Here is a 13,035-nt window from a genome sequence, read left to right on the forward strand (position 1 = left end):
ATTAATGAATGAATGAATGAATATATAGTTAAAATATATATTTACTATTTTCCCAAGTGTATATAACTACTACTGTAAGATAATATCAGCATTTGGTACATATTTTCAGTATTATCTTAGCTTGGACTGACCCGATCTAATCCCGTTTATATGAAATGAACCTGCTCCCAAGCAGGTTTGAGCTACCACAACTGTTGCTAAGACGTCAGAGAATGTTTTCATCAAGATTTATAAAATCATCTAACCTGGTTGTATTTTATTTGGTTTTAAACTCTAGCTCTGGTTGTTTTTTGTTCAGTTTCCGAGGAGGACGTGTCGCGGGAGGCTCGTGAGATGGAGATGGAGCGTGATCGGTATGTCTGTGACCTGCAGCTGGCCCTGACCGGAGCACCATCAGGATCTGGAGCTTCAGATGAGGGTGAATTTACCTTCCAGCTGACACCTGAGCGGCCCGGACGACCCCAACTGCAGCTGTCTTATGAGAAGGTGCAGAAGGACATCTCGGTGAGTCTCGATGAATGACACTGAAACACACACGCTTTATAATCAACACTCCAGCAGCTGACTCAACATTACACTGATTTTGAGGTTTTGTGTACCGTGTAGGTAAAGTCAGATTTTAAGAATCATGGTCAGGTCCTTGATTATGTAGGAAACAACTTGATCCAAATTGGGAAAAAGTGAATTACCAGAGATCAAATCACTGCCAATTTAGAGTCTTCTAATGACCTTTTTTGTTTTTCACATATTTTTTTATTTATCTTCCAGAGGTTTTCTTATTTTTGTTCATCAGTCAGGTTTTGTTGGTGTGTTTAGTCCACTTCAGTCATTTTCAAAAAATATATCAAATTTAACGGCTAACACACTTCATTCATTCATTCATTCATTCATTTATTATTTCTTTCTTTCTTTCTTTCTTTCTTTCTTTCTTTCTTTCTTTCTTTCTTTCTTTCTTTCTTTCTTTCAATCAATCGTTTATCCATTTAATCATCGACTTAATTTGTTCACTCATTCATTCAGTTAATCACACACGCCTTTAATCATTTATTTACTAATCAAATTTTTATTCATTTATTCGTTAATTCATTAGTTCATTCATTCAATATTTTGCTAACTTGTTCATTAATTCATTCATTTATGCATTCAATTATTGGCTCACTCACTCCATTCTTTCACTTACTACTTTTTTATTCATTCATTAAGTCATCAATTAATACATTCAGTAATTTGCTAACTTGTTCATTCAATTATTATTCATTTATTCATTCAATCATTGGCTCAGTCATTCATTTATTTACCCATTCATTAATTTACTTGCACATTCATTTATTCATTCGCTCACTCCATTTATTCACTAACTCATTCCTTTTTTCATTCATTCATTCATTCATTCATTCATTCATTCATTCATTCATTTATTCATTCATTCAATAATTTGCTAACTTCTGTAGTTAGTTTGTTCATTTATTTATTCTTTTTATTAATTTATTCATTAGCTCAATCATTTATTAATTCACTCACTCATTTATTCACTTATACATACATTCATTCATTCATTTATTCAATAATTGGCTCAATTATTCATTTTTTCACTCATTCAGTCAGTCAATCACTGATTCCCTCATTCACTCACTCCATTCATTCACCTACTCTTAAATTTTTTTCTTCATTCATTCATTAGTTCAATAATTATTTAATTCAGTATTTTGCTATCTTATTCATTAATTAATTCATTTATTTATTCAATCATTGGCTCAGTCATTCATTTGTTTACTCATTCATTCCTTTACTTACACATTAATTTATTCATTCACTCACTCCATTCATTTACTTGCTCATTTTTTGTTAATCAATTCATTTGTTCATTCACTCATAAGCTTATTAATTAATTAATTCAACACTACATTTGTTTAGTTACTCATTAATGAATTACTTAATTCATTCAAACGACATTCTTTTATTCATTTTGTCATTGGCAAATAATCATTTGTACACTCTCTTGTAAGTTCACTCTCGTTCTCCCACTCGCTCATTAATTAATTTATTCACGTACTCGCACATTAATTTATTCATTGTTTTACATACTCATTCGTTGACTCACTCATTAATTCACTCATTCCCTCACTCACTTGTTCGTTCGTTCATTCATTCATTCATTCATTTGTTTATTCATTCAATCATTGGCTCAATTGTTCATTTGTTCACTGACTTATTATTTCAAACCATCATTCCCTCCCTCACTTGTTCATTCATTCATTCATTCATTCATTCATTCATTCATTCATTCATTTGTTTATTCATTCAATCATTGGCTCAATTATTCATTTGTTCACTCACTCATTAATTCAAACCATCATTCCCTCCTTCACCTGTTCATTAATTAATTAATTAATTCATTCATTCATTCATTAACTCATTTGTTTATCCATTTAATTATTGGCTTAATCACTCATTTGTTCACTCACTTGTTCATTCTTTCATTTATTCACACACTCATTTATTTATTCATTCACTCACTCTATTCACTCACTAATTCACTCACTCTCTCTCAATCACTAGTTAATTCAGTAATTCATTCACTCTTTCTCTCACTCATTCACTCTTTCGTATATTTCTCTCCACCACTTGTCTTGTTCGTCTATTCGGGCACATTTATAAATTCAGTCTGTTGTAATTCCGTCAACTTCATCAATATTTACTTCCTCCCAATCATATTCTCCTCCACTCGTCCGCTCCCTCCACTAGACTCATTCACATCTGTGCGATGTATGAGAGCAGCACCGCTCGATCTCCGCTGATTGGCCAAAATGGCTCTCAACACTTAACCATTCCCAGAGAAGCAGCGCTCTTTATGTGGAGCTTTAATTGAGGTTTCCCTCGACTGATCTCATGCCAAGCTCAAGGGTGTCGAGGAGCTCCAGTGTCTGGAAAACCTTCGCCAAACACACAACACGTACCGGATCCAGTGTTTTTACTGTACGCCATTTGTTCAGGCTAAGTTCATCCATCACTTCCAGCCCAGTGTAATTGTGAGGAGTAATTACTGAAGCCTGGAGAAATCTGAAGCTGACATAAGGTTTGCTTTGTTTCAAATGACTCCAGTGAGGATTTCTTCTCTCTGACGACTCCAGACGCATCTTAAAGTGAGGACTAAACGTTTCACGTGCTCATTTTTCAGGTGTCTTCTGAGGCCTTTTTGACATGAGGCTCCTTGCTGTATTTATGAATGGAGAAAGAGCATAGAGACATGAGGAAATGATTGTATGACTCGAGACAATTCCTATTATCCTTACAGTCAGATTTATGGATATTTCATTTCATTAGGTTGGAAATATATGATCAGTTGCACTTCATTCTTTTTTATAAGGTAGGAGTTTTCAGAAATCAAAACAATAAAACTTTAATACTTTACTAATTCATTCATTTATTAATTTTCTTTTCGGCTTAGTCCCTTTACTTTACTAATGCATTAGGATATTTCTTGTTTTTAGCCAAAAATATGGAGATATAAGCTATACACTACCTGACATAATGTTGTCTCCTATCCAAGTTTTAGGAACAGCAAATAATAACTTGACTTCTACTTGATCATTTGGTATCAGAAGTGTCTTATATGAAAGGCAAAGGCCTCTAGATTTTGCTTATTTGAGCACAATAAAATCTGATCATGCCTTGATTGTTAATGATTTGATTAGGACAGTAAGGTCTGACTCTGCTTAGACTAAAGTCTCATCACTGAACAGAAATAATGTCCAGTATAGAATATAAAGTCCTGCTGCAGTGGAGACAGAATGAATATTGTGTCTGACTCCATCATGAGCTTGGAAGAACAGGACTCCCAGAGTTCATCAAGACTCTTTAGATTCATCTTCAATGCCTCCTTCTTCATCTGACCCCAGACATGCTCAATAATGTTTATGTCTGGTGACTGGGCTGGCCAATCCTGGAGCAGCTTGACCTTCTTTGCTTTCAGGAGCTTTGATGTGGAGGCTGAAGTAGGAAGGAATCCTGCTGGAGAATTGTCCCTCTCCTGTGGTTTGTAATGTAATGAGCAGCACAAATGTCTTGATACCTCAGGCTGTTGATGTTGCAGATCTCTCGCACGCCCCCATACTGAATATAACCCCAAACCATGATTTCTCCTTCACCAAACTTGACTGATTTCTGTGTGAATCTTGGTCCATGCTGGTTCCAGTAGGTCTTCTGCAGTATTGGTGATGATTGGAATGCAGCTCAACAGATGATTTAGCAGAGAAATCCACCTTCTGCCACTTTTACTAATGATCAAATAGAAGTCAAGATATTATTTGTTGCTTTTACTACTGGGACCCACCACAAGACTTTTGTCAGGTAGTGTAAATCTCTTATGTTTAAGCATATGTCAAAATATAGTTATGTCTTTATTTAGGCTTAAAATACTCATATATTCTTTATACTTTGAATAAGCTAAATTGGCCATAGTGTGTGTGTGTGTGTGTGTGTGTGTGTGTGTGTGTGTGTGTGTGTGTGTTGTGTGTGTGTGTGAATAAGTGTGAATGAGTGTGTTTCCCAGTGCTGGGTTGCACCTGGAAGGGCATCCACTGTGTAAAACATATGCTGGAATAGTTGTTAGTTCATTTCACTGTGGCGACCCCTGATGAATAAAGGGACTAAGGCAAAGTAAAATTAAATTAAATGAAATGAAAACGACCATACATTATGAAGTTCTTAAAATATGCAATATTTTTATTCTAGTATAATTGAATAAACAACAGATCACTTAAAAATGTGTTTAACCAAGAATAAGAGACATTTAGGATCTAACTTCATGATATAATCATTCTCTGAACAGACTTGCTGTATATTATTCGAGAACTGCTTTTATATGTAAAAGAGTGCAACGTGTTGTACATGTTTTGTAGATTTGAAAATCTGGGTCAAGTAAATTACTCAGATCTTTAGTATTAAATAAAATAGAAGTTCCAAGAGTTCAGTCAAAGCAGGGTGAATCCGCCTTCAGCTACTAACAGCGCCCCCCGCTGCTGGAATCAGCTGTCAAAAATGATCAGATGTGCTCCAACATCAGGCACATTCACATCAAGACTGAACACACATCTGTTTAGCTGTGCCTTTACTGCATGAGCACTGTGCTGCGTCCCACAGATTGCACTATTGTGTCTTTCTTTTCTTTTTCATTCTTTTATAACCTATTTTAACACATTTTAATTAGTTTTTAACCATTTTTTAAGTCTTAAATTCTTCTTTTAGTTTCTTTTAATCTTGATTATGTAAAGCACTTTAAAATACCATTGTGTATAAAATGTGCTATATACATAAACTTGCCTTGCAATTACAAAATCCACATTCACTCAGACATTACAAAATAATTTTTTTGCAAATAATTACAAAGAAACTGCATGTAAATCATTGATCTAAACATCAGTTTTAAAGGTTCAGGACACCCTGGAGAATTTTTTTTTTATATTAACAGATGTGTGTGTGTGTGTGTTGAGCATCAGTTAAGACAATGTTAGCACCTGTCAGCTTTAATTGTGGGGAAAACTGGATAATTTTGAGCTTTTGTCAGCTAATTTCAGCTTCTGGGTTTAAAATGATTTTTGGGGCGGATCAAAATTGGCGACGTAGCGCAGTACTGCAAGTGCAATGATGACGCGTCGGTTTCTCATTATTATTCATAGTGAAGTTTCCTTATCCTATGAGAAGAGCCGGCTGCTTAATTATTCATGAGAGCATGTGCTTTCCGAAGGCAGACCCGCCAGTTTCAAGCAAGCTGTGAGACACAGACCAACGGCACGCAGTAGCCGTTCATGAAGGCTCGTATGTGTTTGTTTCCATGATCCACGGGGTTTGTTGCACGTTTTTCCCCGCGATCCTGTCAGGGCCGATCATACAGCAAAGCTGTGTGTGTGCTGCAAGCATTTTTGTCGGGAGACGTGCGAGAATTGAAGAATGGCGGACGTTGACTTTTATCAGGAGTTCGTTCACATTCAGACACATCACTGTGCTGCTGTGTTTGCCTAAATCCTCCAGATTACCAGCAGGGCTAATGGTTAAAATAGACAGGTCAGGAGACCTGCTGCACTGAGTCTGCATTCAAGATCTATGATTTAGACACGGGGATCGAGGGAGAATCCTCATTTATAGTGTTTACATGAACACGATTATCTTTATAATGATATAAATAGTGGTTATGTGTATATGAAATTACGAATAACAAATGTAGCAGGGCATTAAATTACTGTTTATTTCTTTGCATCTTAACTTTGTGAACTATAAACTCGTGCGTCTCCTCACGGTTTGTGTCTCAGTTTGTGAGCTAACTGACAACAACAGATATTCGCTCCCCTTCTCCCCTGCTGGCCACGCCCACTTCTGCCCTATGCTTGCGTAGCTCCACCCCCATTAATCATGCATCTTTTGAAAAAATTCTGAAGTAGACTTTAACCGAAAGTGGGAGGTGTCATGGCCCTTTAAAGACTAAAATAGCATTGTCTTGTAGACTGTGCATCTGTGACCTTATTTAAACATTTTTTTGAAGTGCAAATTGGGATTGTCTTGAATTTTTGTATCATTCTGTTGCTCAACTCATAGACGTAATCAGCTCATGTTAATCATGAAGTCATTTCTCTTTTCGCTTTCACAGCAGAGGTGACTGAATGGAAATGACAAGTGTGTGTTTTGGAAAAAGGGAAGCTGACCCTTGGCAGGAGAAGAAAGTTCAGCAAAATGCGTAATTTTACATCAGAGGGTCTTCATAATATTTATTAGGTTGCTTGCTGATGTCTGCAATAGAAACAAATATTTCATGATGTAATCAAATGCAGTAATGACGACAGTATTGCCTACATTACAAAGAAATGTAAAGTTTTTTATGAGTTTTGACTCTGAAATCTGAAGTAATCATACTCAAAATTCAGAATTCAAAATCCAGTTTTGGGACCTGGATCTTTCCCTCAACTTTTGATGCTGAAAATGTTGACATTTTTCATAATTTGAAGTAGGGTTGGGCGATGTCGACCAATTTGTCATCGTACGATGTCTAATATGAAACATCACGATGGACGATGGCATCGTCTTCATAGGCGGCGGTGAATTAATTATGAATAATTAATTAATTCATAGCGAATTAATTATTTGTAGCCCACCGTTTTAACTACCTGACCCGCATGCTTTTTGTTTTACCCGTAAACAAATCATGCAGTAAATTAATAAAGATAAGTTACACACATAATTGCCACCTGTCAAACACTTTTTCTGTGGGACTCGTGAATATGCATGAATAAGTTGAGTGATCCGTGTCGTTATAATGGCATCGACAAACTTGGTTGGTAAAAAAGGTGCACAACCAACAGGAACCAGCCAACAGTATCTAAGGTATTTATTAAACAGGAAAATCAAATGTACCTATGAAAATGTTCTTCAGCCAATCAGAATCAAGCATTCAACAGCCCTGTAGTGTAAAGCTGAATCCTTTGTAGTTAAAAAATCCTCTTCAGCATGCTGCACATTTAGCTTTATGTAGGCCTCAGTGTGTTGTCAGGTCCAATTAATAATTTTAATATTATTTTGTTTTACCTCTAAGTGGTGTTTTTATTTTTATTTTTTTACTCTTAAAGTGCCAGTGGACAGTAACTTGTATAAATGAATCACCAAGGACCTTAAAAGTCATCCTGGATGTCCTGAGGGAGAGTAAATGAACAGTAAATTGAGATTGTTTTTTTAGGCTGAAATGTCTCTTAGAGCGAGTCCTGTAATTGTGCTGGTCTGAAAGCTGTTGCTCCTGAAGGGAAGTGACTTTATAAGTAACGACAGACTGTTATTTGTGTGCGTTTTCTTTTTTTTCTGCTGCGTTCTTCACTTGGACAGCTGAATGAAGAGCCTTAAAGAGTCGTGTGCAGATGCTGGTTTGGGTTTTGTGAAAGCAGGTGTTTTGGCTTGTTTGAAGACGGCACTTTCATTACAGAAACACACAGACTTCTGTTTCCTGAAACATGCAATAATGCTCACGGTAGGTCCTGCAGGTGAAGCAAACAGACGCTTTTTTGTGATGAAACAGCAGCATTCCTGCAGTGTTAAAACTTTATAAAGAGCTTTTTGACAAGTTAACCTTTATAGAAAATGTGAAAGTAATTTTAACTTTAATTACAAATAAAGTAAACTATTAAATATATTTTAAATTGTAATATGATATAAAACTATTTCAAAAGGTTAAAAGGATAGCTAAAAATACACTTTAAAGCTACAATTTATTTGCTTAAAATACTAGAATATAACTCTAGTGTTAATAGTTAATTAAAAACAAATTTTTTTATTGAACAAATTATTTTATTATTGAGTTATTCATAATTTAAAAAAAGTATTTGTTTATTTTTAAAATAAAAAGCTAAATGAAAATGAAATATACTTAAAAAAGATTGATAGACAAGTATCTGTATTTTATATAAATATATATATATATATATATATATATATATATATATATATATATATATATATATATATATATATATATATATATATATATTTTTTTTTTTTTTTTTTTATTTAATAGCCAGAAGTATTAAATGGAAATATTTTGTAATAAATAAAGAAAATGAATGAATGAATATTTTAAAATATCAATCAAAGATTTATAGATATTGTGATTTAAAATGGGGGGATCTAAGTAAAGCTGAACATCTCCCATGGCCTGCACAGCCACTAAATATTATTGAGCCACTTTGGGGTGTTTTGGAGGAGCGAGTCAGGGTTTGTCACCTTGCCACTATTCTGAAGAATAAAGGCTCAAAATCCCTCTGGCCACTGTGTAGGACTTGTCTCTGTCATTCCCAAGACCAACTGAGGCTGCATTGACCAGAAAAGGAGGTCAATAAAAAAATAAAAAAAACAGATGCTTTAGTGTTTAGTGTTGCTGTTGGACAACATAATGTACTTTTGAGGCTTTTAGTCGAGAATGTAGTTGTTTACATTGCAACTATGCTGTTTATTTTTAAGGATAGTGCCTATATTAAATATTTATAATTTCGGAGCATCGAATTCAGTGCATTGGCAAGTGAATGTTGACCTTCCGTCACAACATGGCAACAGAGACCCTTACGCCTGTTTCACACCGCAAGCGTCAGCGGCGCGTGAGCATGCTCGTGCAGATGATGAGACGGACAAAAGTAAGCAATGCATGCCATTCTTTTCCTTATTTTCGTGTTGTCAGATTCACAGTGCAAACAGCTCCCGGTAGGAATAACTCGAGTGAACATAAAACAAAGCCGATTAAAACTTTCTTCCTCTGCTCAGCTGCACAGCACACAGCGAGCTCACATAATCCAGCATGCGTGTCGAACTACACTACCCACAATACACTTTGCTATGGACTACAAATCCCGTAAATATTCTATTTCCCCTCTCCTACAACACTAGTGTGCAACTTAAGCAAAACTGATACTAAAATTGTTTTACATTTGGTTTTGTAGTTCGGGCCAAAATAAATGTTTGTTGCCGTTTTTAATCGTTTTAAGTTCATTTGAATGACTATATATAAACCATTTGACATTATTATCGTATTTATTGGGTAAAATTGCTACTTTTTACTGTCGTTCAATGTGTTTTGGTCATTATCAATGCACTGTCACTTTAATTGAGCGTGGGTCAAAAATAGACCCAGCGCCGAAACTATCGCTGCACTGCTGCTTCGGTGACGCTCACGCCTCGCACTGACGCGCTGCTGCTGCGTGCGGTATAAAAACTCTAATCTGTTAACATGGACGCCGAAAACACACGCGCTGCTCACGCTCTGCTCACACGCCGCTGTTGCTTGCGGTGTGAAACAGGCGTTAGGTTATTAAAACGGCATCATCTCAGTGCAAGTTTCAAACTACAGCTGAACAAATCTGTTGTAAATTAAGTAAGAGACGTTCTGATTCGATCTCTCTCATGTATTTTGTAGTGCTGTAGTTATGCTACAGAAACTGCTAGTGTTTGCTTTGACTTTTTTGGGGTAATTATTGTGATCTCTCAATTGCAACAGAGAAATACTGGTAAATCTCTGTAGACTGATGGCATTTCATGCTGTTCAGCTTCATAATCTTAAAATGTGAGCAAAAACTACTCGTTTTGTCATCATTTTAGACATTACACAAGAGAATCATTCAAACACTAGCTCTAAAGTGACGTTGGTAAATGAGCAAGGGTTCTGACTTTTGCAGCTAACGTCTGCAGTTCTGACGTTAGCTGCATGTGAGTGAATGGCAGAAGAAAGTAGTTACTCATACAAAAGGATTTTGAGACTCTCCGTGTTTGATTTTCTCTCTTATTTACACGATTATACCATTAAACTGTTGTATAAATGCATTATCACGCAAGTAGCAGTGCAATGTGGTTGTATATTGACACTGGTGGGACACTAAGGCACTCGGTCTGCAGCCTAGCGCCAACACACGCCTCCCACCAGTGCTGATGTACAGCCATAAAACACTGCCACTTGTTTAATATTGCTCATATACATATATATATATATATATAGATAGATAGATAGATAGATAGATAGATAGATAGATAGATAGATAGACCTGTATTTAATATCTATTTCTGATTACATTAAAGAGGAAATTGTAGTTATATAAAATGTATGCAATAATAATTTAATTTCTTACTACAAGTTTTTCCATGTATATTTTAATGTATTTTAATGCAAAATATAATACATGTCTATTGCATGGCGTTAAATATATATGAAGTATGACAGATCTGGATTTTAGTTGCTGTCATAGTCTTCATAGTCACGTGACCTTTATGTTGTCAGAGTCTGCAGGGTTTGTTGTCAGATGTTGGGAGGTCTGCATTTCTCAGTGTGTGGTTCACAGCGTTTGTGGCACCTAGAAAACAAGCGCTCCCTCAGGGACAAACGCAGATCGGTTCCCAGCGTCCTCTCGGGGATCTGATGGCATCTGTTCTGCTTCTGCCGGCCACTTGACTGATTGCAGAGATGAAACTGTCTAATACTTTCCAGATCAGCCAGAGACGCACACAGAAACAATGCTGGCTCTGTCCAGACCTCCGTTTTAGTCACTCTTTTCAGGATCTTTTGGTTTTCTTTCGCTCTGCTGCATTACTGTCGTGTTCAGTGTTCGTTCATCCCTTGTCTGTCATCAGATCCATCAGTATTTTTACTTTAAAGGAGCCCTGTGTTTTTTTTCTTTACCTTTTCCTTCCTGAAGGCCACTTATAATGCTGTTTAGATTCAGAAGCTCTTCAGTTTAGCATGTCTGTTATCTTACTGTGTGTTTTATGTTAGCTAGGGTTTTATTTGCATGCACGGCTTTAGGATTTAAACAAGCTACTTTTGAATGAAATAACAAAAATGTTTCATCTTTTTTAATTGTAATGGAAATTCGTTTTCATATGGAAATTGTGAAATGTATAACTCAGAATTGGAAGATTTTGAATTGAGAATTGCAGTATTTTAAATTTACAATAGCAAGATATTAAACTCGTAATTGATGTAAACTAGATATGGGTATCGTTTGGGGTTATTTCGATACAGGTGCTAAATCGATACTTTTAAAATGGTACCAGTGGCAAAACGGTGCCTGAACCGATACTTTTTAGCCACAAAATTATTTGACATAAAAAAATTATATATATATATATATATATATATATATATATATATATATATATATATATATATATATATATATATATATATATATATATATACATATATATATATATATACATATATACATATATATATATATACATATATATATATATATATATATATATATATATATATATATATATATACATATATACATATATATATATATATATATATATATATATATATATATATATATATATATATATATATATATATATATATATATATATATATATATATAGTTTTTTTTTGGTCAATTTTATATTTTAGATATAATTATTTATATATATATATATATATATATATATATATATATATATATTTATATATATATATATATATATATATATATATATATATATATATATATATATATATATATATATATTTATTTATTTATTTATTTTTTTTTTTTTAATAATTTAAGCATACTGCCAAAATGAGTTTTAAGGACAACAGAGTGAATGTTTTGGAGTGGCCATCACAAAGCCCTGATCTCAATCCTATAGAAAATGTGTGGGCAGAGTTGAAAAAGCTTGTACCAGCAAGACAGCCTACAAATCTGACTCAGTTACACCGATTCTGTCAGGAAGAATGGGCCAAAATTTCTTCAAACTATTGTGAGAAGCTTGTGGAAGGAGACCCAAAACATTTGATAAAAGTTATACAGTTTAAAAGCAAAGCTAAAATAAACACCAAGGAAATGTATGTAAACTTTTGACAGTCTAGAAATTAATAAAAAGTTTCTCCAAAAAAAAGTTCTCTCATTATTCTGGCATTTAGCAAATGTAAATCATTTAGATAATTGTAACAGACCTAAAATAGTGAACGTTTAGTAATTTACCATCAGACTTTTTTTTTTTTTTAAATGGTCATGTTCCTTTATTAGAGTGTATGTAAACGTCTAGTTTCAACTGTGAAACATGATTGTTTGTTATGTGTAGTATTATTGCACTGCATTTCAGCTTTACATTTTATTTTGTTTTTTCATAAGTTATGTGATCTGAATAAATAAAAGAAGACAAATGGCTCACATGCCAGTTTTTGTGACTCATGAAAAACAGTTTTTATAAATCATAAGCCACTGCTCTGAGTCATAAAAGTTGAAGAGCTCCTCAACATGTGTCTGTGTGGCCACAGTTTAGATGAATCAGTTCGGGAATCACTTCTGTCTAAAGGACACTGTGACACATGGAAGATCTGAGCTCAGCATGTAAAACACTCTGTGGGTTACTGCGGTTTAATGTGAGCGTTCATCTTGAAACACTTGCTGCTTTTTTCCACATGCACTCATTAGTATTATTCATTTTAGGTTAGTACTCATTTTTATAATTTTAAAGTTATGTTTTTCCTCTTTCTCGCTATTCATTTATTTA

At 34.5% G+C, this 13,035-nt stretch overlaps 1 protein-coding gene across 2 annotated transcripts in view; it reads left to right on the plus strand.

The window, feature by feature from the left end:
• xrcc4 (X-ray repair complementing defective repair in Chinese hamster cells 4) overlaps nucleotides 1-13,035 on the plus strand; it is a 66,524-nt gene that overhangs the window by 10,800 nt on the left and 42,689 nt on the right. For both annotated transcript variants that reach the window (XM_009305682.3, NM_200786.1), the window contains 1 exon segment: nucleotides 299-504. In XM_009305682.3, the coding sequence (XP_009303957.1) occupies nucleotides 299-504 (206 nt within the window).

Source organism: Danio rerio, chromosome 10 (genome assembly GCF_049306965.1).
Source record: "Danio rerio strain Tuebingen ecotype United States chromosome 10, GRCz12tu, whole genome shotgun sequence".
In the NCBI taxonomy this organism is placed as follows: Eukaryota; Metazoa; Chordata; class Actinopteri; order Cypriniformes; family Danionidae; genus Danio; species Danio rerio.